Source organism: Dermacentor andersoni, chromosome 11, assembly GCF_023375885.2.
Source record: "Dermacentor andersoni chromosome 11, qqDerAnde1_hic_scaffold, whole genome shotgun sequence".
Classification (NCBI taxonomy): Eukaryota; Metazoa; Arthropoda; class Arachnida; order Ixodida; family Ixodidae; genus Dermacentor; species Dermacentor andersoni.
Window position 1 is genome coordinate 114,383,735 of NC_092824.1, and position 27,974 is coordinate 114,411,708.

The 27,974-nt window shown below is 43.4% G+C and overlaps 2 protein-coding genes across 3 annotated transcripts; one reads left to right on the top strand and one right to left on the bottom strand.

Moving 5' to 3' along the window:
- The first annotated feature begins 958 nt into the window (after positions 1-958).
- LOC126539533 (ribosome production factor 1) lies at positions 959-10,950 on the top strand. 2 transcript variants are annotated; one of them, XM_050186405.3, is made up of 9 exons: positions 960-1,103; positions 1,585-1,641; positions 1,741-1,821; positions 1,912-2,007; positions 2,947-3,100; positions 8,038-8,120; positions 8,995-9,173; positions 9,279-9,405; positions 10,666-10,950. In XM_050186405.3, exons 1-9 carry the CDS (start codon positions 990-992, stop codon positions 10,705-10,707), a joined length of 933 nt encoding a protein of 310 aa, XP_050042362.3. In that variant the 5' UTR covers positions 960-989; the 3' UTR covers positions 10,708-10,950. The 2 variants fall into 2 exon arrangements, with proteins under 2 accessions (XP_054931427.2, XP_050042362.3); XM_055075452.2 differs by having other exon boundaries at positions 959-1,103; positions 1,741-2,007.
- On the bottom strand, positions 10,935-26,252 carry Hacd1 (3-hydroxyacyl-CoA dehydratase 1). The gene is made up of 7 exons (XM_050186401.3): positions 25,990-26,252; positions 21,347-21,464; positions 19,986-20,093; positions 18,397-18,518; positions 14,923-14,962; positions 14,663-14,801; positions 10,935-11,323 (listed from the first exon to the last, which is right to left on the bottom strand). The coding sequence occupies exons 1-7, from the start codon at positions 26,091-26,093 to the stop codon at positions 11,244-11,246; spliced, it is 711 nt and encodes a 236-aa protein (XP_050042358.1). The 5' UTR covers positions 26,094-26,252; the 3' UTR covers positions 10,935-11,243.
- Between the last annotated feature and the right edge of the window lie 1,722 nt (positions 26,253-27,974).

The following is a 27,974-nucleotide window of genomic DNA, read 5'->3' on the forward strand; positions in this document are numbered from 1 at the left end:
GCGTCGAAGTAGATTCATTAAGATTCCTCTCTGCATTATCCCAACATTCTATTTCAATAAATTTACAGCTAATTTTCCCTTATAGAAGCACAAATTCTATGAGATTTCCCTGGGTATATCCTGACTACTGAAAATCCGAGAATTCCCGGTTTTCCCTGCAGTATCTAAAAGGCCGAATATTGCAAGGATTATTCGCCACAATAATTGCCCTGAATTGTTATTGGTTCACTCGTCACTGCGCCTTCGTTACGACCGGAATCGGCAACAGATTGAAAAGCTAGTCTAGGTGTTCTTGCTTAAAAAAAATTAAATTATGAAGTTTTACGCGCCGAAATTACGATTCGATTGAGGCACGGATCGTTGCTGCACACAACCGCATGCTCTGCGAACGACATACGCCAAAAGTTACTGCGTGCATTATTATGAAAGTCCATCTCGGAGATCTAGTTTCACCGAGTTTCGCCTGGTTTCGCAATGACCGTTCGCGGTTTCGGAATTGTGGAGCTACAAACCACCGCGGAGCTACAAACAACTCCGACGAGAAAAGCATACGCTTGTGCGTCGTGCACTGACCTGCTTCACTAAATTCAGCGTTTTATGTAGAACCGTTTACTCACGTTCTTACTTTTTCTTGGCTGTATTCGAAGACGTTGGTACGCGCGCCGCAGCTAGAAGTTGCAGTTCCCGCGCGCAGCACTCCTAAACATTCCCGCCTTTCCTGTGTTACCGCTCCCGACCATTGGCGCTAGAGAACGCTCCGGTAACGGTCTGTTTGTGTTATTCAAATTATGTTTACAGAAATAAGAACAAAACCTGTATTGACGTTATAATTAATAACCTTAATCTTTTTCACAAACATGAAGCAGAGTATATTTGCTTGTTCGCTATGTGTAAAGTAAATTTTATTTATTACGGTGTAATTCAACGTGTGTTTGGCAGATGCGTAAGGTGCTCATATGGCAACGTTGGTCCAGTGCGAGAAAAGCAACATGGAGGTCGAATGCGTCGAAGAAGCTCCTGTGCACAAACGAAACATCTCGCAGATAAAAAACAAGAAAAGGAGGCTCGAGGAATACCTGAAGCTTAAACGAGCCAAGCAAAAGGCAAGCACTGATCCCACCTTTTTCCCGTGACAGCGTTAACCGACCGCATTATCGAGGTTGCATAATCCACGTGGAGAGTCGGTCGGGATTGAATGAAACATTTGGATGTCACTGATAACTAGTAGCTAGGTAGCTTACTAATGAGCAACCTTAGGGGTCGAAGCTTGTGTCTAGTACTTTCAAAGTTCTTTTCCCGACGTCTTATTGACGGTACAAACGTAGTTAATCAAACGGATTCCACTTTTTCCTACTTATCACAAGGGTAGCCGCTCGTTGAATTTTCTATCGCTTGAATTTCAATCTAAAGCGTGACTGTAATGATTGGCCGTTGTTCGCGAATCATCTTGGTGTAAACGTGTACATGTCTAAATGCTCGTTTACAGGTCGGTTTGGTTGCGTGATGCATCTTGCGTATTTTTTATCGGCCCATTTAGCACAAGTGAAGATCTGAATTCTGAAATAATTTTCCAAAATGTTGCAGCTCAAGAAACAAGCGCAGAAAAAACGTCGAAAAGAAGCTGAAGCCCTTGGTGAAAATGTAAGATTGTTCTTTCTTCTCTCTCCCTCTCTCTCCCAACATTTACGCTGCCAGCAGCTGTTTGTCTTCATACACTCATTCTCCAACCTCTTTACCCAGGCACCTCCAAAACAGGCGCCGCGTACGATCGAAAACACCAGGGAACCGGATGACACCATGGTACAGGCAGACGATGAAGAGGTTCGTATCCATAAAACACACTACCTTTGCTTCTTTGTTAAACTCATTGGACAGGTAGAAAACACAACCACTACTGTTTACCGCTTGCAGGTCCAGCTGGATGAAGCGATGGACGAAATGGCCGCCTACTTCCGAAAGGAGTATGTCCCTAAGCTGCTCATCACCACAAGTGACAACCCACACACAGTGAGTTTCAAGAGGGCGCAACGTAATCGCGTGTCTTTCATTGCTGCACTACTGCCTTTGGAGTGTCTGTGTTGCAATGTTTTGGTGTCTTAGGGTGGCAACTAGTTTTTCTGTTTCAACGTCCACATTATGTTCACTTTGCTTGACAACCCGCACCTATATGGTCAATCCGTATGGTCATTTTTCTGTCATAAGGTTCATTGTCATATTGTGCCACATAGTGCATCTCATATTGCACTCCGAAAATGAGAAAGGTGTAGATTAAGAAGCTGCTCAATGTTGACAGTTCAAACCTTTTGTAAAAGAGGTTACTATGATAAAAACCTGCTCCAAGCTCAGGTTTGTCGCAGACAGCAGCTACACCATAAGCCTTTGGCAGAGATTGTACATGCCTCATTTGATTGAAATCACTGGAAAACAACATGTGTACAATTTTGCCTAGAGAAGCACACCAAAGCTTGTGCTAGTCTTTGTATGTTTCAGCATGCTAGGTTTGCCCCCATCACGCTAAAAAAAGTTACAGATGCTGGCTCTTTGTTCAACCCGTGTTGATACCCCACTATTGTTGTATTGGTAGGGTATTCTGTTAGAGTCCACCTAGTGGACTGTCCATTTTGGCCGCTACTGATTGGATGCAGCTGTACGAGCGAGGAGGAGACGAGCGGCCCTAGCTAATCAGCAGCGGCCGAAATGGACAGTCCACTAGGTGGACCCTTACAGAATACCCATCCAGGTCTGCTTATCTTTTAACCAAGCAATCTCTGTCCTCAGACAACTGTTCCATGCTTAAAAGAATGTGAAGCCTATTACTGCCTAGTACTAAAACACTTTACTTTTAACGAAAGGCTTTAGTTTAGTTTAATTTTTATAAATGTGAACAAACCAGAGTCATGTTATCTACAGCATCTTTGTCATGTGTTCCTGTGGTGCCTGTTGCAGCGAACCATCAAGTTCTGCCGTGAACTCAAGCAGAGCATACCCTACGCTGATTTCCGGTGGCGCAACCGCTCACGAATCAAGAAGACAGTCGAGCATGCGATTGAGCGCGGGTACTCGGACATTGCTGTGATTAATGAAGACCGCAGGCACCCCAGTGAGTTGCAGACGTTATTCACAAAGCTTATGCATGAGAGTGCCATCACTTGTATAAGCTGATGGCTATATTGTGTGTAATAGTGACTGTTTGATGGGCATCATTTCTCTTGTTCCTTTCGTTGCTTTTGTAGAAAGTGGACTACTAACTGTGCTAAAGTTGAGCCAACAAGCTGATAGCTGTCTCAGAATAAGCCCAAGTAAACAACGTACCTGTTTCATACCCCTGACACACGGGCAAAACTAAAGTCCTTTCCAGTAAACCCCTTTTGCTACTCTGAAGGACCCTTTGCAGAAAGGAGTTGCACCGATGACACACGGCACCGCACTGAACTTCTTTAGGTAGTTCCTCAGATGAACGCCGCAAGAAAAATAACGCTGGCTGTTAAAGCCACAAGAGAGAAAACATTCTTAAAAAGCTGCATATTTAATTACACTTAGCTACTGTAGAACCTAAAAATATACTGTTTTCATTGTTGATGACTAATAATGCTTATAGTCGTTTATTTTATTCGCGTTTTTGCGTTGTTAGCAGCCATTTAACTTGGTCCAGCAACTATGTGCAGCCGGTGTTTTGCTGTGCATGCTGTTTATTCTGGTGATGTCCACGTTTCTGTCGTCCTTTTTCAAGTCTTTGTCGTCCCTTCCTTCGTGCGCGCAGGCGTAACGCGTTTTATTCAATATGTTATTCCAACAACTGTGGTTTCTTCTGGGTATTTCCTGCGGGCGATGATTGTGCAGTCTCCATCTCGCGACATGAACACACCACATGCGCGCAGCAAACGACGACGACACTGCCAGAATTCAACATGGCGGCACTAGCGACGTTATGCGAGCGTTTGAGAGTATAGCTAGAGGAAATCTTCGCTATTCGACAAATTGTATCACCGCTAACAATCAAAACATTTTCGCAAGGTAAAAAAAATACCTATGGGCACCGTAGTTGTGTGGCAGGTTTCCTTCTATTGACGAGTTGTGCACGCTGTGTGCGAGAGTAACTCCTTTTCCGCTCGAAAAGTAGTTGCGCGATCTCCTTTCCCGAAAAGGAACTTTGCCGTAAAGGAGATACTCCTTTGTCGTGTGTCACTGCACTTGAACGCCTTTCCGGTAGATGTCCCCTTACCTAAAGGACTTTAGAGTGCCCGTGTGTCAGGGGTATCACAAATATCCCAAAACAGAATATTTAATTCAGGTTGTCTAAAAATTTATCTTTCTTTTTCTACACTTTCTTTTTTTGGGGGCGGGGGGGGGGGGGGGGGTCATTTTTTATTCAATGATTACCCTGCAGCACCCTAAGGCGTTAGAGCCAGAAGGTTACAACATCGAATAAAATACATGTTCATTTACACAATGCACTCGCTTTTCTGTCGGTCTGTTCCACTGGTTTACTGTTCGGACAAAAAATTTGCATACATGTTCGTCTTGGTTTGGTACTCCAAGATATTGCTGTCATGATGACTGTGCTTCGAGATTATAGTGACATTTCTTTATGTAGGTTTCCTTGTTTATGGCAGTTTTACTATGGTAAATTAAATATAAAAGTTTCCTCAGTTTCCTGCGATGAATGGAAAGGGATTTCCAGCCAAGTCTATCTTTCATTGCCATGCAACTCTCACCCCTTAGATACTGCACCAATGTGAACCTGGCAATTCGGCATATGCTTTAGAGCAGTAATGAGTGTAACTTCGGCAGGATCCCACACGACACAGCCATATCCGAAAATTGGGCAAATGCAAGTAAAATAGGCCATGCTTTTTAATTTCGCATGCAAACAACGCGAGGTTGTTGAATGAAGTTTAATGCTTTACCAGCTTTAATTACGACACTGTTTAGATAAAATTTCCATTAAAATTCCAATGACAATATTATACCTAGGTACTTGTGCATACTGTCCTGTTTCAGTGCAACACTATTTTGTTTATTTATTCCTCAAATGCCCCTGACGAGGGGTTTTACATGAGGGGTTTTACAAGTTGTACTGTAATGGGATTGGCTTACACTTTGGGGTAAAGGAAGGATGCACACACTTTTGTATATCTAATTTCATATTCCATGTAGCGCACAACCAGAGACATCATTAACTTAAATTAAAAATAAAGGTGGACCCAAAACGGAGTTCTTTGGTACTCCTGATGTGATGCACATAATCAGAACATTTTCCATTCATAGTAACACATTGACTCCTTTGAGACAGGTAACTTTCTATCCATTTCAATACAATAGGATCAATGTGGAGTAGATTAAGTTTAAATAATAGAAGTGTGCGCAATACTGTGTAAAATACTTTCCCGTCTACTTGCCCACCTGCATCTGCATTCGATACCATGCCATCATAGAACTCAATGAGCTGTGTTGAACAGGACAGTCCCTTTTGAAATTCATTTGTTCCTTGATCAGTACATTATGTTCATTTAAATTATTCATTATTCCTTTATATAAAATATGTTCAAATATTTTGCATGATACCGATGTAAAATTATACGAATGAGAAATATACTGAAGCTGATGGTAATCGTTTGCTCGGAGTACTACCTTGCATTCAGCTAAAATTGTGGTGGGTTTAGGCTTCTTTTATCAGTTGTGATCAGAGTTACAAGTAAATATTATTGTGTCATTTCTGGTCACCTGTAATCTCTATTATGTGGTAGGACCGGTGGCGATGAGAATATGTCAGGAATTACAATTTTTGGAAAGAGGAAAGCTGCAGAAATTTTGACAAATGGTCAGATAATGCTGCAGAGGACATCAGAAACAACAGGTTCAAGTGTGATTATAATAAATCACAACTGTTCACCCTTAGCCAGCATGTTCAAGTAATCACTTTGGTGAGATTTCATCCCACTCTGCACCAAATGTGTCAGTGTGCGCAGGTGACAAAATTCCTGGCAATTTACCAAGCATGCTCTCCTCGCACAGTGACAAATCATGCGAAAGTGACTGTATCCCCAAAAATGATCACTTGGCAATGCTGCCCCTGTCTTTGTGATGCACTCCCTGAATTCGCTGTTACCCAATGATATAAGACAACTAGATTACTAGAATAATTACTTATACATTTACCTCAGAGCTTACAGAGTTAGGAACATTGCAAGAAGGAAAGGGTGGGGCGGGTTACAGAAAAAACAAAAGTGGGTTGGTGGGGGCACAGAAAAATGCTGTACTTGTGCAAAAGTACACTAATTTAGTACTACAAAATGGAAGCAGTCTTTCTTTTTTTTTTTTTTGCAGAGACAAGTACCGCATTTCCATGTGCATGCACTCTCACTTAGGAGTGCAGGAAATCTGGATAAAAAGATTCACTTAGCGTCATGCGCATACTCACGTGCCTGAAAAGCCGCTACAGGGTGGCACTAGTCTATGTCCAAAAAATCTGTGTGTGACTGTATATGTGTTTATAGTTGGCCACCAGAGGTTGCATTTATTTACATAGCATTCTGAGCGCAATACAAGGCTTCAGTACTAGCTTTAAGCCTGTCTCGTGAAAGGCCCGTACTTAGTAAAAATTGAGGAATAAGAAGAGTCTGGGCCTTACACAACCCAATATGGTATTCAAAGAACACAGCTCTAAACAATGAAAATGGCAAGAAAAAGCAAACAGAATACAAACTTAATGCAATAAACTAGTGACAGCAATAATGCAAACTAAGGGGAAATATGCATAATACAGTTATCAATGATATAAGACAACTAGATTACTAGAACATTGTGGTCTCTGTCTCACAGTGCTCCACCGGCAGTCACCTAGACCACGGCACGGGTCCAAGGATCCGCTTCCTAAGGGGGTCTCAGCCGTGTGTGTTGCGTGTGCGCTAAGTGGATGTTCATTCGGTCTCCACTGGGAGTAATACCGAGCACCACAAGAAGGGGCAGAGTACAAGGAAGGCGTTTATTTTAGACGACTACCTTGGCATGGTCTAACTGTTACGCCCTTTCGGTGGTGTGCGCGCGAGCCAGAGCTCCCGCAAATCAAGGGTGGCTCAAGAGTACCAGCAAACGTTGTAACACGCCGCTATACAGGATGACGGCTCTGAATGACCGTGCTGCCAGGGTAATGTTCCTTCAGTTCGATACAGCCTCAAGGTGCAACCCAGGGCAGTACGATCACACACGTGAAGTGAGCCGCGTCTCTTTGGCATAGCCTCCAAGAACAGGAGCAGCAAATAGGTGTGCACCCGCGTCGGGTCAAGGACCCTCGGCAAAGCCGGTTGGCAAAAGGGCTGCCTGGGAGAATTGGAATTCGTTCAGTATGCACCGTTTCACTGTCCGAGAGCTTCCCGCGCCCCCCACTCCAGCGGTTGGTGCAAGCTGCCAGAAAAGAAGGGACGCAGGTTCTCACCCAAAGAGACCCATCGGATGAGCCCCTGGTCCGTTTGAGGGTGCACAGCAAATGTTTTACAGTATCGCTGCTGTGTGGCAACGTCGGAGGAAAAAAGAGAGGGAAAGCGGTGGTGCAGGCACACCAACTTTGAAAGCGACTTTGCCGCGATGTGGCCCCAAGCCCAAAACGTGCTGCGCTATGGCGCCATTACGAAATGGACAAACGCAATCCCAACAACATTTATACATTTTATACCAGCAGCAAACACTCCGCATGTGCAAAGAAGCAGCGAGTCTTATAGTTAACTAGATGAGGAGTTTTATGGGATGATGAGACTGTTGCATTCATGCATGATGGGTTTACTTTTGCAGGAAAAAAAAGCTGATTTTAAGAAGCAGTGTCAGTCTACGACATCACAGAAAGCTGTATCACAAGTTTCAAGATAGTGCCACCATAAGTTTTGCCTTTCTGCATCATTACGTCTCTGCCAATAAGGCTAATCCAGTTCATGTTACAGAAGTGTAGTTGAAGAGTCTACTTTAGCATCTATTTTAGGGCATAGCTCTTAGGTGTCCTTAGGCACTCAGAATTTAACATTCGATACCCTTCCTGCCTTTCAGATGGACTCCTCTTGACACACTTACCAGATGGGCCAACTGCGTACTTCAGGATAAGCAATGTGAAGTTCTGCAAAGACATCAAGGTCAGTAATCTAATGCCTTATGAAGTGCAAAGAATAGACTATACAGTCACGAGCGAAAGTGTGGAGGCCTCAGATGTTGCAAAAAAAAAAGGAAATTTTTTTCACAGCCCACATCATGGGTTCAACCAATGCAATGCACAGACAGAATTCTATGTTGCACAGCTGTGCCATCAAATATGGGAATTTTTTGGGATGCTGCTCTGGTCTATAATTTCTTCCTCCTTAGTACATATCAAGAAAAAGAGTGCAGAGGGACTAAATTTTTTTTTTTTTTTTTTTTTTTTTTTTTTTTAACATCACGAAGCTTGGCTTCGCGATGTAAAGTCAAGAAAAATACAGGGGAAGTTAATTGCTCTTTGTTAATTGAAGTGTAGAAATAATAAGGAAAATGGAAAACGCATAGCCATGGTAGCAGATGTGTAACATGATTTCAACTAGTGATCGAGGCTGTTGCATGCAAGGAGCGAGGAGAATAAAGAAATCAATAATTTTTTTTTTTAGAAGAGTAGTTAATGTTGTAACTGTACCTGTGAAGTGCCGCAACAGAAGCCACATTCAGTTCTCAGAGTGCAGTAGAATACAAATAGTACATTGTTCTATGCAAAGAACTGTGGCAGCTGCTGTCACAAATCTTGCCTGCACAACAAGCTCGTTGCTGGAGTGCTCTAAAGATCTTAACATGAAATCCGAATTCAGTACACTGTTGGGAAGTGTGCCATTCCTTTTAAAAGTCAGCATTCCATGTTAAATGACAACAATATTCCCCAAAATTAGTGAGCAGGACTGTGGCCTTGCTATAACCATCTCTCACCACACATGCAGTGAATGGCAGCCCCTTTGTGGTTCACCTGCTCACATGGGCTCGTTCATGCAGGGTCGTGCTGCGTACAGTGCCCACCGTCCAGAAGTGATTCTAAACAACTTCAACACAAGGCTGGGCCATTCTGTGGCACGCATGCTGGCCTCACTGTTCCACTATGACCCCGAGTTCCAAGGGCGCCGGGTTGTCACCTTCCACAACCAGAGAGACTACATCTTCTTCCGGCACCACAGGTTGGTCGTCCACTGTAGCCAGCAGAGGGGAACAGCCGTGCTCAAGTCATTGGCATAAGTTCGGGTTTGTTGGACAATTGAAAAGGCACTCATTTCTGGATTCAGGTACGAGTTCAGGAACGCTGAGAAGGTGAGCATCCAGGAGATTGGACCCCGGTTCACGCTGCGGCTCAAGAGCCTCCAGAAGGGGACCTTCGACTCCAAGTTTGGAGAGTATGAGTGGGTGCTCAAGGTGAGGGTTGCATCCAGCAGGGAAGTTTATTGTAGTATACTCATCTCAGGCAGGTACTTTTGGGCATGCTTGAACCAATTTTGCTTTAATTGTCCAGGTAGGTTATTGCACCAAGTCACGCTGCCATTTAGATGCACTTGCGTTCTGTTTCTTGCAGCTGCTGCTAAGCTATTTGCAAATGACAGTGCCTTTGTTTGCTGAGATTAGAACAACAGTGTTACAGAAGCAAGAGTGGACTTGGCAGCTTTTGAACCCGCAAAAAAGAAAGAAAATAGAACACAGGTGCTTTTAATGGATGAAGTAATTAATAGGACCTACAGTGAATGATTGTGTGGCATCTCCATTCCAGTTTCACTGTGATACAATGGCCAATGTGATAATGAAACCAGTGTTTAATTATCCACTGTAAAGAGGAATGCAGGCCTACACGCTTACACAGGAGAACATCTTTTTTTTTTTCTGTTTTGTACCCTTTCCCGTTTCTTTTCATGCAGTTTAGTGTATGTGCCCATGGAGAGAATGACTTTGACCCTCTAAAGTGTGTCCAAGGAAAGACCTCCCCCCCCCCCACCGTGCAGCATTGTATTTTGACAGGCACAGAAAAGGCCAAATGTCAACCTCGTGAGCTCTTTTATTTTAAGCAGGAGGATGTGAATCTTTGTTGTATCAATAGTCAGTACAATTTATTGTAAAGTGGCCATTACATATCCGAATGCAAGTTTAATAGCCAGGGAGTTCAATAGCAAGCCCCAAGTTAATGACATCATAGGGTTACTCAAGTCACATCACATTTAAGCACAGCTGCCTTGTGCCTAGAGAGGAATAGACTCTCCCCTTGGATTGTTTTCCATTTCATTTTTTGGGTGTTAAGGGATAGCTTGGAAGTCAATTTGATACTGGCTCATACACTGGCTTGCTTCCATCTGTATGTTTTCTACAATATGTTTGCTGGCTGTTGACTTGCGAGCAACCTGCAAATAGGTTTTCGTGGATGTGGTCAAAGTGCTGTTGCTGGGCCATGCTGACACTTGAGAAAACCAGCAAAAAAATTAAGACTCAAGCACAACAGAAAGAAGACACCACAACGCTTGTGATGTCTCTTCTTTCTGTTGTGTTTGCATCTCAATTTTTTCGCTGGTCTTCCTCAGGTGCGATGAAAGACCTGGTTGGCTGATTAGTGAACTAGTATTGGTAACTTGTCGGCCTTCCTGTCAGTGCAGAATGCTTGTTTACTAACTTGTTATGTTTGTTCTTTCGCAGAGACACGAAATGGAGACAAGCCGGAGAAGATTCTTCCTCTAATGAAGACTGTCACACAAGTGCAAATGCTGTCATCAGAACAGGGCCAATTTCCAAGTCTCTTCCAGTATACATTAGTCATATCTGCGACCTGCTAATTGGCAAGAACATGACTTATGATGTCTTGGTGCCACTGGAGGAACCATTGTGTTATGAACATTGTTCTCCCAGAGGTGTTGACCGATGTTGCCACCTCCTGTATTTCACACTGAATGTGGAATAGCAGAAAGTTGTTTTGAAGGGTGACTCCCCGTCAATCTTTATTTTAAAAACACTGAGAACAAACAGCTGTTTTCACTGAAGTTATCCGAAACCACCATGTGGTCCCTTCACGACACGCTTTCACCAACATGGAAGTAAGTTGCCTGAAAGTAGCATCAAAGCACTGAAACACTCCGTGTGTAAACAAAATCACCGCATGTTTGCCCGGAATGTGCTGTGGTCAATAGTCCCTTCGGAATAACTTGTCTGTAGGATGCACTGTGCATGTTTCAGTCCCACTAATGCAACTTTATCCCAGGGGTGGAAAGCCCCTGTCTTCACATCCTCTTGGAATCGTCAGCAGGTGCCAGGAACCGTTTCCGTTGCTTCAGAAGGTGGCCGAAAAGCTGGGGAAAAACTGAAATAGAAAATTCACAAGTTTGTAACTTTTCTATCAACATTTGGGAAATGTTCACACCACATTGCAATCAGTGCTTGCTTAAAGCCTGTTGTGCAAGGCAAAAGGCAGAGAGTGTGATTGAATTGGCGTGGCGCACTCTTTTCTCATATCCCAGCAAATGTTATCTGTACATGTGTAGTAAGTGCTTACAGAGTCTCGCACAAATCCTATGCTAAGTTATGCTAACAGCATCAAAAGTTTAAGGAGTGCCGAATCTGACAAAAAGCTTCATATGTTTTATTTTTTGCAGCCTGGGCACGCTGTATGGCATTCGGACTTCCAGCCTGTGTTAGTAGAGTGTGAGAACCAGTGCAACAAATGTGGACAGAGACTATAAAGACATGGCACGAGTGCTAATTAACAACTGTCTTTTGTTTATTATTAGAACACGCAGTGAAAAAGTTCAAAACTGAACAAAAACACGAAGGGACAAAGAAAAGGAGAGGATTGCAGAAGGTAGGCATAGGAATATTCTGTTGTCACTGCACCACTGGCACAGTCTAAATGCAAGTCAGTTACATACAGTTCTGCACAATGCAATATACAAACAGTTCGTAGTGCCTTGAGTCACGTCAAGCTTTTCTAACCTCTGTTTTATGGGTTTCCCATGCCTTCAAAAATGAACCCAGTAGAACCTCGTTCAGACGTTTTGGGGGAAAAACGCGAGAAAAAAACCTAACCAAAAAAACATACGATCCGAAGTAACAAAAAAACGTGACACTCGACTGCTGTTGGCATCTACGTAATGCGAAGCATCGCTCGCGCGGATCGTTGCGGCATGAGACGCCGAGACGCTTTTTGTTGTTTTCCCGTCGCGTGTTGTTTTAAGAGGGCGACGGGAAATCGAGCTGACGGGCAACGCCGAAGCGAAACTTGCTGGCAACATCACGACACCTGCAGCAGGGAACAGCGGCGCATTTGAATAATCGCCCACTAAAAGTGTGCAGTACGCTACCAATGGCGCTAGTGACTACGCACCACGCGCTTTAAAACTGATAAGTGAAGATGCTTATCGCAATAGGTTTGGCGGCGATAGCTGTGTATGCTGCGTGCGACGACCCGGGCGTAGATTTGCTGGTACCGAAATAAGAAGCCGTGCACGCCGTCGTTTTCACGCGAGACGGGCAGCTATATACTGTTCTCGATCGCGCGCCTCACGCATTTTCTTGTTCACACGGGATCGAGCGGCCGGAAGACGTATACGATCGCAGTCTGCAGCAGGGAATGGCGGCGCGTTTCGGTTATCGCCTATTAAAAGCGTGCACTACGCTTTCGACGGCACCACGCGCTGTGGAACGCAACATGGGAATGCAAGATGCTTATGGCAACGGGATTGGCGGCGATAGCCGTGAATGCTGCGTGCGACAACCCCGGAGAAGTTTTGCTCGTACCGAAGTGGGAAACGGTGCGCGCCGGCGTTTTCACGTGAGACGGGCGGACGTGTATTGCTGTGAAGCTGCCGCGGTGGGCAGCTGTTTACTGTTTTCGATTGCGCGCCTCACGCGTTTTCTTGTTTACACGGGATCTAGCGGCCGGAAAACGTATCACACGATCACAGTTTGGCGACGTACTGAACATTGGTGCCGAAAAAAATCGTGTTTTCCGGGTCCGTATTAATCGATCAAAAATTCTACTGTATATACTCCGTTTTATACTTTGTAAGCAATGTCGCAGAAGCTACTAAAATAGTGTGGTCATGGAAGCCTTCATGCATCACATGATTCTATTGCAGTTTCTTTATATATGTAATGCTTTGCACAGAGAAACTATTTCCTATATTACAACTGCATCAATTTGTCTATTTGATGGTAGATAGGTTGCGATCTACAACACTTTCCACGTAATAAATACAGAATTGTGCAACATAGGAGAATGAGAAAAATTTTTCATCTAATTACATGATGCATAGTTAGATCTTTTATATATGATGCGCTACTTTTCAGTCATGAATGTGAGGGAAGGAGAGGTCTCTATCTCTAGCCTTTGTAGTTTTGATTACTGTTGATAAACTATAGTCCAATGTCATGCCTTTTGCTATACAGTACTAGTAATAGAAAACAGCATAGAGTTGTAGTCTAGTTTTGCTTGTCTGCAAGCACAAACCTAAACCATATGGAAATTCAACCTTTTGGTGGAACTCATGCCCCATAATCTTTTGAAGCCAACTGTACAATCATATGCAATAATGTGGAGAGCTGAAGGTACAGTGTGCAAGGTAAAGCTTCTGCCACCACACTGACTTCCTGCGAGACTGTCAAAATATTCAATACAAGCATCATAATGTGCCAAAAATATGTCAAATAATTTAGCTACCACAATGCGCCTGCAGCCTAATGACTTGCTAATATTAATATGGGTGGCGATATTGGCATTGCACACACATTAGCCAAAAAATCACACAGTGCAACTTTAAAGGCCAGCAGCAATTAAATTTCACACTGGCTAAATCGGTTATAAGTGACTAGTAGTACTATATGCTAATAAAGCAATTTTGGCAAAGCTGCTGTGCTATTTAAGTAGCACATAAGCAGATGACACAAGCCCCTAGCTAGTGGTTAGCAGATGTGATGCAAAGATCCAGTACCACTGTCTCAGATTTCCCGCACACCACAGATGCTGCCTAGACTAGAAGATTCTCAGCGATCCGGGTTCTGTGTCAATGCCAGAAAGTAGTAAAAGTGACAATTTTTTCCAGTTTGGTATCAAAAAGACTACCTTATTTTTGCAAACTTTTCACAACACACCCACTTATATATTAAATGCAAGAAAAGCTTGCACAAAGGTGTGAAACTATGTGAAGCAATGCTTTTTCTACACAGACCAAAATTTAGTTGCCTGTTGGCCCTTAACAGCTATTCGCCATTAAAGTCAAGTAACAATAGTCCATAACACCATCATGCAATGTGTTCATAAACCAACCTAACATATGTTCTCTTGCAAGGCAAAAACACAAAATATTGACGATACTCTGCATGTTCCACTGTACCTTTAATTCTGTTCCGTTACGGTTTATGTTCTCTGGCATGAAATTTGACTAGGCTGTTAGAACTCAACAAGACACCACCACCACTGCGATCAAAAGAGGAAGGAACATGGCTGCCTCTGGCCCTGCTTTATAAAAGGACTGCATCCAGGGTCTTAATATGCACAAAGCATTTTATCCCTCCCTCAAGTTACTTGTACTCAACACACTTCTTTGGCCACAAGAACACACACACATGCGCAACTCACACTTTTGACTGTATTTCGTTTCAAATTGCAGTTGTACACATACTTTCCAAAAGAGCATAGACTTACAGGGCAGGTAGGAGGCAATGACAAGGATGACGAACACGTAGTAATCAAAGGAGAAGTTGAGGTGGTTTGGCAGAGAGTACGTGAAGAGGCCCCGCTTGCGAATGAACGGCAAGGCTGCCACCATTGTCACAATCTCGCCCTGGGTAGAAGAGTGGAGGATAGTGCTTCAGTATACTCGGTTTCAAGCAGTCCAGTAGATCTAGCAGAATACTAGGTGGATGTTGAACAGAAATGAGATGTGCTACAATCGTAACACTTACCGACACGCCTGTTGGGTACAGCACCAGAAAGAAGGAGTATCTGCAACAAATGAGAAATGCAAATAAGTAATAGGCACTAGGGAAGAAGTGAAAAAAAAATTGGTGTTTCCACTATGGCAGATTAAAAGAAAAGAAAAGAAAGACACCTTTGCCCCCCCCCCTGCTTGTGCATGGAAATCCAAACAAGCTCGTACTTGACAGACAGAAAAGCTGCCCTTGGACTCTTCCGAACCATCATAGGGGTCTGTTTTGCCACTGCCCGAAATGTGCCAGATTTTGCAAATGCTTCACTTAATCTGGTGCAAATCCTTTGCTATACCGTAGTCTTTTCACATGCTTCACTATATCAAAGCTCAGTACTTTAATACTCTCTGCTATGTGCGATGCATATTTCTGTATGCTGCGCCAGCTATATCAAGGCTGGTGTACTGCATGTGAGCGTGAAAGGTCATACACTGCAGGCAAGCAACACACTAGGACTTCCCCACATCCCTGATAGCAGAACACAATATGATCACCTGCCAAGTAAATTGACCCAGAATGCCCAGTATAAAATGTGAATCTGGTCTCGAACAACCACATGAAAGAAATGCCCATCCACAGAGCAAAACACCTGCTCCAGATAAAGCAAGGTGTGTATTCTTGGTTGACCACTTTCAGGAGAAGATTCACAAGGTATCAATGTCCTAAGGAATCATATTTGAGCATAATATAATACTGGCAGTATAACACTGCTATGTAATATGCTAGTTTAATGCAATTTGAATTGTTCTTGTGGGCAGGCTAAGAGAGAAAAGGACGTCAGATATGGTAAATTCTTGGAACATATTGTCATCATTGTTGCCGACGGTGTCGTGCTACTGTCAATTTCTTGATGTCGTACTAAGGACGTCATTGCAGTATTCACTGCTTTACAGAGCGAATGACTTAATGCTGCACAAGACATCCAAAAATCTTAGTCTTTTCCGCATGACGTATCCAGTGCGGCACCTGGATAGAGATATAGGTATCCTGTCTGTTGGCTCATGCAATAAATTAACACTGCAAGGGATATCCCTAAAGGTGATCGACCAAGTATACAGCGTGAATACTTGGTTCCACTTACCTTTGTATCTACATTCAACTGACTTGCGTTAATTCGACCTTGACGGGACTGGCAGGTCGAGTAAAACAAGATGCAGGTAAAGCGGCACAACACACCTCTGATTTATTTAGCTGCATTTACCCGATTATAACAGTCCCCGAATCAACCACTACGACAGAACCTCTACAAGGCCACATCTGTGACAGGACTGAACCAAATACCCCCCGATCATACCATCACCGACCACAACATCCAATAATGACTAAACCACACAGGCAAGTCAAAGAAAACTTAGAAATTCGGCAACGGAACTGCCGTGGGTACCGAAGGAAATAGAGGCTGCTGACACAATTGATCAATCAATCTTCAAAGCCACCAGGGCACATAACCCTACAAGAGTCCGGTACCCGCCCAACACTACATGGTTACGAGGAATACCACACAAGTCAGATGACAAGTGGAAGGTAACCACACTCGTAGACAAAAACATAGCAACCATACAACACAAACCCATAGACAATGTAGTCGTACTACATGCACTCCTCGAACTCGTCTACAAACGCAACCAGAAACAGTGCCTTTGTCCTAAACATCTACTAACCCCTCCGAGCCAAACGCGGGCAAACGTTGGCAAACTCTTTAGGGACACCCTCTGCCTCGCCAAAGACAGCTCCTTCGTAATTGTAAATGATTTCAATGCTCAGGACACATTGTGACGGTACCAGAGGCAGGACTGGAAGGGTCTCCAGCTAGAAACACTAATTGAACAGTGTCACCTCACACTCATCATAGACCCAAACATACCATCAACGGAAAGGAACAGCGTAACATACGACACCACTCCCAACCTTGCCTTCATCACACAAACCACGCGAGCTGAATGGTTCAACACACTCAAAAGCTTGGGCAGCAATCACTACATATTCAGCATAACACTGCAGATCGGACGCCTGCGCAGGCATATCGGCACAGCCAAACTCGCTTATTGACGAAAAATCAGGGAAGCCCAAGAACAGGACGCAGACACAATCACGAATCTGGAAGATTGGTACGACAAACTCTGTTTACATAACACCACACAAAGGAAATCGCCAGAACAGTAGAGACTCCAGAGACAGATCCCCGCTTACTACACCTGTGGGATGCCAAGTGGGGCCTCACCCCCACTGGAAAACACAGAACAACAGGAAACTGAAGGCACGCATAGCACAAATAACAGCGGAAGCAGAAGGATCTGACGTGCAACTCACCTTGGCGAACTGGCACGGATTCTGCGACTCCTTCGGTGGCACCCTGGGTATGGCCAAGACGTGGCACATACTCAAAGCCATCCTGAACCCCACCAAAACCAAAGGAGAGGGACACAAGGCCCTGGAGCGGTTACTAAACACCTACCCAGGCAGCCAACAAGACCTCATCAAGATGAAGTGCTATGGAGATCCCACTTCCACACAACCCACTATTGGGCAAACATATCACAGAAAATGAAATGAGAGCGGCCATCAAAGCCACCACCCATAGCACAGCGGCAGGCACAGACGGCATAATGAACACCATGATAAGAAACCTCAGCGACAAGTCCACCTCCGAGCTCATGGCCTTTCTCAACCAACACTGGGAACAAGGTACGGTGCCAGCGACATAGAAACACACACGATAACCATGATACACAAACCGGGCAAGAAATTGGCAGTTGAAAACCTCAGTCCAATCTTGCTCATGTACTGCCTCAGCAAGGTGTATGAGAAAATTATAAACACAAGACTACAGAGACACTTCGAAGACAACAAGCACCTGCTGGACACCAAGTTCGGTTTCGACGCAGGCCTGTCCACACAAGACGTACTACTCCGGGATCGAAGTAACCGGAGTCGAATTCACGAAAATCTGCTATACTGGAATAGATTCAAACAAAACTGGATCAGAAGTCCACTATCATTGCACGACTTCTTTTTGTGCACAGGTCAATGCAGAGTTGTAAGCCTTCTATTAATTTAGTGACAACACTCTAAATGATGTTTTCAACAGCTTTCAACATATACAGCTGAACCACGATATAATGAACATGGATATAATGAATTATCGGATATAGCAAAGTAAATCTAAAGTGTTTCCCACAATATCAGCATGAAATGAAGATATGCTTACAACGAATATCAGCTACGACAAAGATACTTTCGTGTTGCATGCAACTTCATTAACACAAAGTTTGGCTGGATACTGTCAAACAGAGCCTGTTGTTGGCACAGACATACAATAAGTATGCACCTAGCAGCTTTTTGCTAGGAGTGTTTTAGTCTTCCGAAGGGAAAAAAAATTGGCGCACTCAGACGGCATCTCCAGTGTGCATACGCAAACAGAAATAAAAATATTGGCAAAATGTGGTTCACCTGCACCAGGACAGCAAATATGGGCACGAGTTGTACAGTGTGGTCCCGTAGAATGCATATCGTGTGATCTCTGCCAGGCACCATGCAACCAACAGCATCAGAATGCCGAACTGGTCTTGGCACTGCATGTTACAGGTACTTGCATCAACAATAGGCTTGTCCGCATATTTCATAGTGTGAATTAAAGATGCACATTGCGGTATGGACAAAGAAGATACAAACATAGCAGTTACTTTGACTTTGCACTGTTAAAAGCATGTACAGTCGAATCTCGATAAACGGAACTGCCTTTTAAACAGAACACCATCCTCATGGTTGGTTGGTTTCGTATTCATGCAATTGTATTCAGCTTTGTCTCTCAGTAAATGGAACTTCTGATAAATGGAACCAATGTCCCTGGTCCTTTGAGGTTCCGTTTAAAAAGAGTCCACTGTATAGCTGTGCATGTCACTAGGGGTAGAAACAAGAGAAGGGCACAACATAAATGAACAGATCAGTCACCTCATAATGTTGCAAGCAAAACAAGGCATAATGCCCTACATGTTATAACCACATGAACTTGCCAAACCTCACCTGTTGTACAATTTTAGTTAATTGCCCCTATGTCTTCCATAGCTTTACTGTCCGTTTGCTTTATATGGTTGTGATCAACAAAAGCTGATCCCCTCAGTCCCCCATATTCTTGCTCAGCGAGTAGCGAGGGCCTTGAGTTTGGCAGCCTTGATGCCATAAGGTAGCTTACAATAGGTTAAATAGCTTATGTACCAGTTGCTTGCTCCTAAGTTCACATATTATGTGATGCCTACGCTTAAAGGAAGTTACATGCTCACCACCATATCCACGAATGGTGCTGGCTAACACTCCAAGGCCTACTTTTGTAGAGATACACAATTACTCAAGTGAGTTGACAGGGACACAACCACCACCATAGTTCAACTGGTACATTGTCACATGCATACTGCCGAAGATGTGGGTTTGCAGCACCAAGTTGCATTTTCGTCTAGTTTCATTTCCTTTTTTATTATTGCTACATTTAAGTTAAACTAATTTCCCCTGGGCTTTCCCTGGTTTCATTGTCTGTTGGTTTCATGTGGCTTTAACTAATAATAAATTGAGCCCCTCAGTTCCTTTTAATATTCTCACTCACTACAAATTTGGCACAAAGCAGGCAAAAGAGGCTAGCTTAAATCAATAAAACAGTTCCAAGCAGTCCAAGAATTACATTAACAATGGATCGTTCTAGGATAGCAAAGAAATACAGGCATAGATGTATACCAGAGGTCACTGACTAGATGCAAGCAGCGGCACTAATGGTGACATGTCATGGTGCTATGTTTAACCAAAGCACACAAAAGTTTTTATTTTGTAGACTGACGATATTGCACTTCTGTCATATACATGCTGGCTACGAAAGAATTGCTATGAAGATATCTTTGTCTCCCTTTTTTTTTTAAGATGTCATGCAACACAAGTGCACTACGCTAGATTATAGCAACCAGGCATTTTCCAGAGAAAGGTGCAGTGCAGTAAAAATTTTCAATGCAGTCACTTCTCATCAAAAAGCAACACGGGCAACTGTGCACACGCACCTCAGGCACAGGCACAAGAATGCCCCAGACGACCATGAGTCGTGAGAGGATTTGGATGAGTGTCAGGAAGGCATTGCTGGACACCAGACCGACAAGACAATGGACCACCTGGCGGAAAAAGAAAGACAATGCACAATAGAAAGAGAAGTGTCTTGGCCACATTTCCCTGTCCAGTTAAGAAGAACAAATATACTATGACTAGTTCCCTTCTCTTTAATTTAGCATTGTTTGAATAGAATATCACATTGACATAACTCAAAAAAGACACAAACAACAACAGGCGGTAGAATATAGAGCTGGGTTGGCCTGCAATGGTTCAAACGGGGCCAATTCAAAACATCGGTCAATCCAAACAGACCTCAAAATTTTGGTTAACCTAATATGTTTTCAATGCAGTTACAGATCCGCTTAACTCAAACACTGCTTTCAATTAATTCATAATTCTGGCTTCACAAAGCAGATCAGAATAATGTTGCCTTCGTGGTCAAAGGTAGCTGAGAGGGCCCATTCATACTAAATCGAATGGATAAACTAGTTGGCTGACATTAAATATCCTTTAAAATTAAAGTCTGTTAAAATCTTCCATTGAAAGTTACTGCAGTAAAATAGAGGCAATTATCGAAGCGTGGATTGTATGATGGCAAACTGGTTTTGTGTTTCCATGTGCCTGATTTTATCTGTATGTGACGAAGGCACACCTGACATTTGTCAGCGTCATCAAGTCCTAATCTCTCACCTCTACCTATCTGATTACACATTATGATTCTAGTGATATACTTAGTTTATTATTCCCTGTGTACAGTACAGATACCCCACTATCTTAAGACATTTGCCCCTGAACATATAAACATATTTGGCAATCGCCAGTTTTGTCATCAATGTTTTCTTTTAGCTTTGTTTCTGCGCCCATTCTTTCAGCAGTAAATGTGTATTTCTGCAAGTGCCGTCTACATCTACAGCAATCCCCCATGACCATAATCATCCTTATCTGCCTAATTTATGTCCACTGCAGGACAAAGCCCTCTCATAGCAAACTCCATTTACCCTTGTCTTGTGTCAGTTTACTCCGTCCTATGCCTGAAAATTTTACTAATTTCATCATACAGCCTTGTCTACATTACATAGCCACTAGACTGCTAAAACAGTATTTTCCAAGATGACGAGCTGAAAAAGCAACACCTTCCTTCCAGCAACTTGCTTTTTCAGGAATAAGAATGTTTAAATGATTAACCTTTAGAATCTTTAAAGTGCTTAATTTTTGCTTACAAGGCCCCCGTCTGTTTCTAAGGCCCTCACGCCTGCAACCAATCTCAAGCAGCGAAAATCACCTCCGGACTTGTTCAACTACAAAAGCAGCTCACCTCAAGGAGCGCCAGCGTCTGAAATAACTCGGTGGGGCAGGAAACCACCGGCCACACGCCCTTGAAGGTGCGCCTCTGCGTCAGGTGATGGAGTGTGCAGAACAGTATGTAGCTCCATCTGCCAGCAGGAAAAAACAAAAAAGACAGGCATCAGCTGACAATGCCAGCAGAATTTTTAGCATCAAGTATTGAACGTAAAAACTGTGCTGAAAACTCCGTCCAAGTGCATAATTGTGGAGAAAATAAGCTAGCTTGGTTCATTGATTGAATGAATTAATGAATGAATGTCCTACAGCAACACCCAGGCTATGTGAGCTACCAAGCAGCAGGATCCAGATTAATTCTCTCTGGGGTTTGTTTAACATGCACAAACATTTTTACCTTCCACTCTCATTGGAATGTAGCCAATACATGGATGGAATCAAACACACGACCCCATGCTTAGCAACAGAATTCCATGGCTACTGAGCCCTCATGGCAAATCAAGTTGTAATGGTAGATACAATTTATAAAATAGCTAACGAGTTATATTGTTACTAAATAGGTCAGTAGTACTAAACAGGGGTTTTAGTATCACAAAAGATGCCTTTAGTGACCTAGATGGACAGGGCTCATCCGTCCATAGTCCAAAGTTTTCGATAAGTTCGAAGTTACCAGCTATGCACACTATTCGCAAGACAGAAGGCTGCGTCATGAAGGCCTTTATGTTTTATAAGAAAGGTCAAGTACAAGACCTAGGCACAGTGGGTGAAAAAAGTAAATAGGCAAATGAAAGTCTGAATGCTAGTAGACTATCAATTAGACCTGAAGAGACACTACTGTTACTTCAGTGTTGTGATTTGGGATGAAGGAAGGAAGCAAGGAAAACAAAATGTCAAAGGCAGAGCAGTTAACCTGGCATGAAATTTGTGGTACAAGAACAGGACATTCACCGCCCCAAGTAGTCACTCACAAAAGCGGGAACACTTGTTACTGAAACTTCAGGTACAGGCAAGAAAGCTACATAAAAACAAATAAACAACTAAAGTAAGAGAGTTACTCAAATTAAATGATGTAATGAGATTGTTCAGTTCAATCGTATGAAGGCAACATTATCGATGTTGACTTTTAAGAGGTTAGCAGGGCAGGCATATATATAGATACATATATATATATGACGGGTGGACAGATGCTCTTCATAATATATGGACGGGTGCTCTTCAGGGACAAATTAACTGCATTAGTAGACCGTTACGTCCCAATAGTCTCCATAACTAACAAATCCAGCCCTTGGTTCAACAAGTCTCTTCGCAAACTAAGGAATAGAAAGAAGCGTTCTTATAACAGGGCTAAACGCGTGCGCACTGCTGAGGCTTGGCAGATATACAAAGACAGTTTAAACAATTACTGCTCAGCAATATCTTCCGCCAAAGATAAATACTACTCTCAAGACCTACCATCGCTGCTAACTTCCAATCCTAAAAAATTTTGGCAAACCATATCTCCGACAAGATATACTAACACCATAACTTTGCACGGAACAGAAAACATACCTATTTCTAGTGCCGATTGCCCCACCGTATTCAACACATTTTTTTCGTCTGTTTTCACTCAGGAGGACTTTTCCAATGTTTCAACTTTTCCGGAACTTGATGCCGCATACATGGAACTAATCGATATCACTGTTGAAGGCGTTAAATTACTCATTAGTAACCTCAAAATATCTACTTCCGCCGGTATTGACAACATTAATTCTAAGATTTTAAATAACACCATCGCTGCCTCAAGCAAGATCTTATGCCATATTTTTCAACAATCCCTAGCATCTGGAAAGTTCCCCACCAATTGGTTAATAGGAAAAATAATACCAATTCACAAATCTGGAGATGTTCATACACCTGACAACTATCGGCCCATATCTTTAACCTGCATATGTTGCAAAATGCTCGAGCACATAATCACTTCCCACGTGTACAGCCACCTAGAAGCTCACAATTTCTTTTTTTCTAATCAGCATGGTTTTAGGAAGGGATTTTCTTGTGACACGCAATTGTTTGAGCTAACGACTGACTTGCACTTTAACATGGACTGCAACCTTCAAACTGACTGTATCTTTGACTTTTCTAAAGCTTTTGACCGCGTGCCCCACTGTCGCGTAATTTCTAAATTATCTGCCCTACGACTTGACTCTTTAACATTATCCTGGATTCGTAATTTTCTTTCTTTTCGAGAACAGTTAACTGTTGTTAACAATTTCTCTTCCCCGCCTTCTTCTGTTAGCTCTGGTGTGCCACAAGGCAGCATCCTCGGCCCCTTACTCTTCTTAATCTACATTAACGACTTACCCACCCAGATGACTTCCTGCATGCGCCTTTTTGCCAATGACTGCATAATCTACCGTCCTATTCACACGACTGACGATCACTTGAAACTTCAAGCAGATCTTAACCTTATCGCTAACTGGTGTAACAAATGGCTCATGACACTAAACTTTACAAAGTGCGAGGTGATGTGCTTCAGCCGAAAATGTGTAAATTCTAAATATTCGTATCATCTTAATAACACTATGCTTTCCCACACTTCATCACATAAGTACCTTGGTGTTGTTCTTACAGAGAATCTTTCATGGGCCCCACACATCACTTCTACATGCGCCAAAGCATCACATTCTCTTGGCTATCTACGACGCAACTTGCGAAATGCCCCGCCAAACATTCGAAAACTTGCTTTCCAAACATTCATTTTGCCACAGTTAGAATTCGCCTCCCCAATTTGGTCCCCTCATCAATATTACCTAATAAATATGACGGAAATGATACAAAATAGAGCAGCCCGGTTCATATCCCGTAACTACGGTATAAACTCAAGCATTACACAAATTAAACTAGACCTACTGTTGCCGTCATTAGATATCCGCCGCAACATCGCTCTTCTGTGCTTATTCCACAAATATATTTACACTAATAAACGAACCCGGTTACAACTACAAATACCCCACTCTTTTTCACGCAGATTACATAATCAGTTCAGTTTCATGCGCATATACGGTAAAACAAATGCATTTAATTCATCTGCACTACCATGTGCCATTCGTCTCTGGAATGACCTCCCTGATAACATAGCCTCCATATCTAATCCCGACACGTTCCACTCTCAGTTACTCATGCTTTTCCCATTTAATACCGTTCACGAGTGGCCAATCTAGTGTATGTTATCGTGCATTTTTGCCATGTTGTATATCATTTTCATAAACGGTGTTCCTGTGCTCTGTTAACAGTAACAAGTATTCGTGTGCCTTCAGATATTGCTTTGTATTCCTTGTGCCTTCAATATTGTATAACACGGTAATCTTTTTACAGCCCTGTTCCTGTTGGAAATTAGTACTTTTTATAACTTTACTGTTTAATATGCCCCCCTTACTTTATGCCCTGCCATAGGGCCTGTAAAGTTCTTTTGAATAAATAAATAAATATATATATACACGCACACACACACACACACAAACTTTTTCCGACGGTCCATTTATACCTGCCCAACAGCTAAACGACAATGCGTCTTAAATGTTTTGAACTGACTTACGTGAGTTTAAGTACTTGCCCGTATTGTAAACTTCATCCCTAGCAAAAGCTATCAGCTTGTAGAAAAAAAAAAAAACGCTCCTTGTCCACTCAATCATTGTTTTGTCCTGCACTGAGTCATATTTAATTGTGAATAATTCAGTGAATAATACTGTACTAAGCAACCGTAATTCGCTGTTCTTAGTCACATTCACTCGAGCCGCACACTTTCAACCTTTTACCATTAATCCTTGAAAAGGCCGCGATACAGAGAAACGTCTGACCATGGCTCTTTTTCCACGACCGATGCCGTCCGTGATACGAACACTAGATCTTATCCATCGCTATCGCACTTTCACACGGTCGAACGAGCGAGCGCCCTTTCGAAGTGACGTTATCACCAAGGCAACACATTCGCGGCCAATATGGGAGCAGCAACGCGACATGCGGGAACTCGACAACCGGAGAAGAGTTAACACACTTAAGTCGACCACGCAGCCTGCAGGAAAACGTGAAACACAGCGCGCGCACCACAATATTGCAGCAGCTCCCAAGGGTGCGACGCGACGTAGCCCCTTTAGAGGAAGTAATCACGAGTGCGTCCGTTTTTCCTCCTCAACAAAGCGAAAGGCATAAAGTGTTAGCGCGCGCTTCTGTGGGAATTCTGCAGCGGGTAAGGTCGCAGCTAACGTTTATGGAACCACCTCAGCGGCCTGAGCAGACATTGTTCTCAAACAAGACAGTTTGGCCAAAAGCAAACTGAGAAGCAAGGAAATGCTGCTCGATATGCACAGCGAAGGCTATGCAGCCGAACACTACAGGATACCGGTGCAGGGCTGCCTTTCAGGCTCAACGATACACGGATGTAATCAGCAGATCGCTGTTCCGTGCTGTGCGTCCTCGAACGTGATCGTGAGTGCGTTCACGCTTGTCTTGTTCGAGCAGCGTTGGTTCGAGTGTACTACACGGATCTGAGGAGATAGAAGACCGACTCAAGCATGGCGCTTATTATCCGAACGTTGTCAACGGTAAATTAGGAGTCTTCTAAATGTGTCACGACGACTGCCCGGTAGTTACCCTAAGAAGAAAATAATAGGGGAAACTCACCCGGCACACTGGAAAAAATTGTACGCAGCCAAGTACAACTTTCCGGCTTCCCCGGGTCCGCGCTTGGATTTCGAAGCACCACTCTGCGTAGCCGGTCGAGACATTTTTGGCGAAGATGACTGTACGTAGATCAGCGGCGAAGCAAGCTAGACAAAGTTGTTGAACTAAGATAAATTTAACTTCGCGCTCAGCTTCGAAGCACCCAGCTGGGGCCGGTGCCTGCTGCCGAGTTGCTTCTGGCTTGGCTTGACACACGAAGAGTACTCGAGCGCCCTCTTCACAAACAATGGGTGAGAAAGTGGCAAAGAGCAGACGTCACGTACAAGACGGACCGGTTTTCTCTTTTTCTTCCTTCTATGAGAGGAAGGTTACACATCTTCAGCATCTGCTACAAGATGGCTACAAGAAAACTGGTTCTTTAAAACCATTACTTGAGTAGGGAATGGTCTCTTAGAGCTCAGCGCCATTTTGTTTCCGTTGGGCATTTTGCCTTTTCGCTGGCGTCAAGACGTTGCTGGCGCCACAGAACAGCAGTAACACGGCCGCTCAATGGAAACGTACTTCCATTGAGCGGCCGGGGCAGTTGTAGCAGTGGTACAAAAAGAAGCCTAGAGTTCATGCATGAAAGCACGTTAGTTGATGCCTCGCTTCAGAATACATGGTTGAATTAGCACTAAGGCACAAGGGAGAAGAAAAGGCTGCAACAAACACAGGACGTCAATTTTCAGAGATGTGCAACAACGTTGTGTGCAACCTTCATTGCAAATAATGCGTGACCAAATGGCAGTAAATATCCAGTGCTTATTGTTGTTGCCATTGTTATTGTCCTTTGCTACGTATTATGAAGCAATCGATGTGTCTTTCTAAGATGACTTTATTAAGTCCAAGGACTGATATCAAGTATTCGTGAGAGCAGCGGCAAGGAACTCCAATGAGACTCGCAAGCACAGAACGTATACCATAGATGCGTATACTACACTATAAGAACAATTTACACCCTTTGGAGTGCCCCTCCTGCCACACAACAATAATCGTTATCTGCATTGATGCGTTTCCTTTCTTTAACGCTGCGAGCCCGGTACTTTCCAGTAACGAACGGCATGCGCGTTATCGGCATGATAGCATTTCACGCGCGTTATCAGCATGATAGCATTGCCGACAGGAAATGCTATATCATGCTGATAACGCGCATGCCGTTCGTTACTGGAAGTACCGGGCTCGCAGCGTTAAAGAAAGGAAACGCATCAAGGCAGATGACGAGTATCGTTGTGTGGCAGAAGGGGCACTCCAAAGGGTGTAAACTGTTCTTAGAGTGTACACACTCTAAAAAAAGTTTACACCCTTCGGGGTGTGTATATCTGCCACACAACAATAATCGCCATCTGCCTTGCTTACGTTTACTTTCTTGAAAACGCCGCGCCCGCTACTTTCCTGTCGGGAATGCTATGTCATGCTGATAACTCGCATGCCGTTCGTTGCTGGAAAGTACCGGGCTCGCCGAGTTAAAGAAAGCAAATGCGGAAAAGACAGATGACAATTATTGTTGTGTGGCAAATATACACCTCAAAGGGTGCAGCTGTTTTTAGAGTGCGAACTTATACAAGAATTTACACCCTTTTGGGTGTATCTCGTGCCACAACGATAATCATCATCTGTCTTGCCCGCGTTTCCTTTCTTTAACGTTGCACTCTAAGAACAGTTTACACCCTTTGGCTTGCCCCTTCTGCCACACAAAAATAATCGTCATCTGCCTTGATGCGTTTCCTTTCTTTATCGCTGCAAGCCCGGAACTTTCCAGTGACGAACGGCACGCGCGTTATCAGAAGGGGCACTCCAAAGGGTGTAAACTGTTCTATGCTGATAACGCGCGTGCCGTTCGTTACTGGAAAGTTCCGGGCTCGCAGCGATAAAGAAAGGAAACGCATCAAGGCAGATGACGATTATTTTTGTGTGGCAGAAGGGGCAAGCCAAAGGGTGTAAACTGT

What these genes read in the sequence shown, in the direction of transcription:
- LOC126539533 (XM_055075452.2), top strand. Translation starts at nt 990, where the DNA reads ATGGAGGTCGAATGCGTCGAAGAAGCTCCTGTGCACAAACGAAACATC. An exon ending in TTAAACGAGCCAAGCAAAAG is followed by an intron (nt 1,104 to 1,584) that starts GCAAGCACTGAT and finishes AAAATGTTGCAG; the next exon opens with CTCAAGAAACAAGCGCAGAA. An exon ending in CTGAAGCCCTTGGTGAAAAT is followed by an intron (nt 1,642 to 1,740) that starts GTAAGATTGTTC and finishes CTCTTTACCCAG; the next exon opens with GCACCTCCAAAACAGGCGCC.
- Hacd1 (XM_050186401.3), bottom strand. Translation starts at nt 26,093, where the DNA reads ATGTCTCGACCGGCTACGCAGAGTGGTGCTTCGAAATCCAAGCGCGGA. An exon ending in AGACGCTGGCGCTCCTTGAG is followed by an intron (nt 20,094 to 21,346) that starts GTGAGCTGCTTT and finishes TTTTTCCGCCAG; the next exon opens with GTGGTCCATTGTCTTGTCGG. An exon ending in TGTACCCAACAGGCGTGTCG is followed by an intron (nt 14,802 to 14,922) that starts GTAAGTGTTACG and finishes TCTTCTACCCAG; the next exon opens with GGCGAGATTGTGACAATGGT.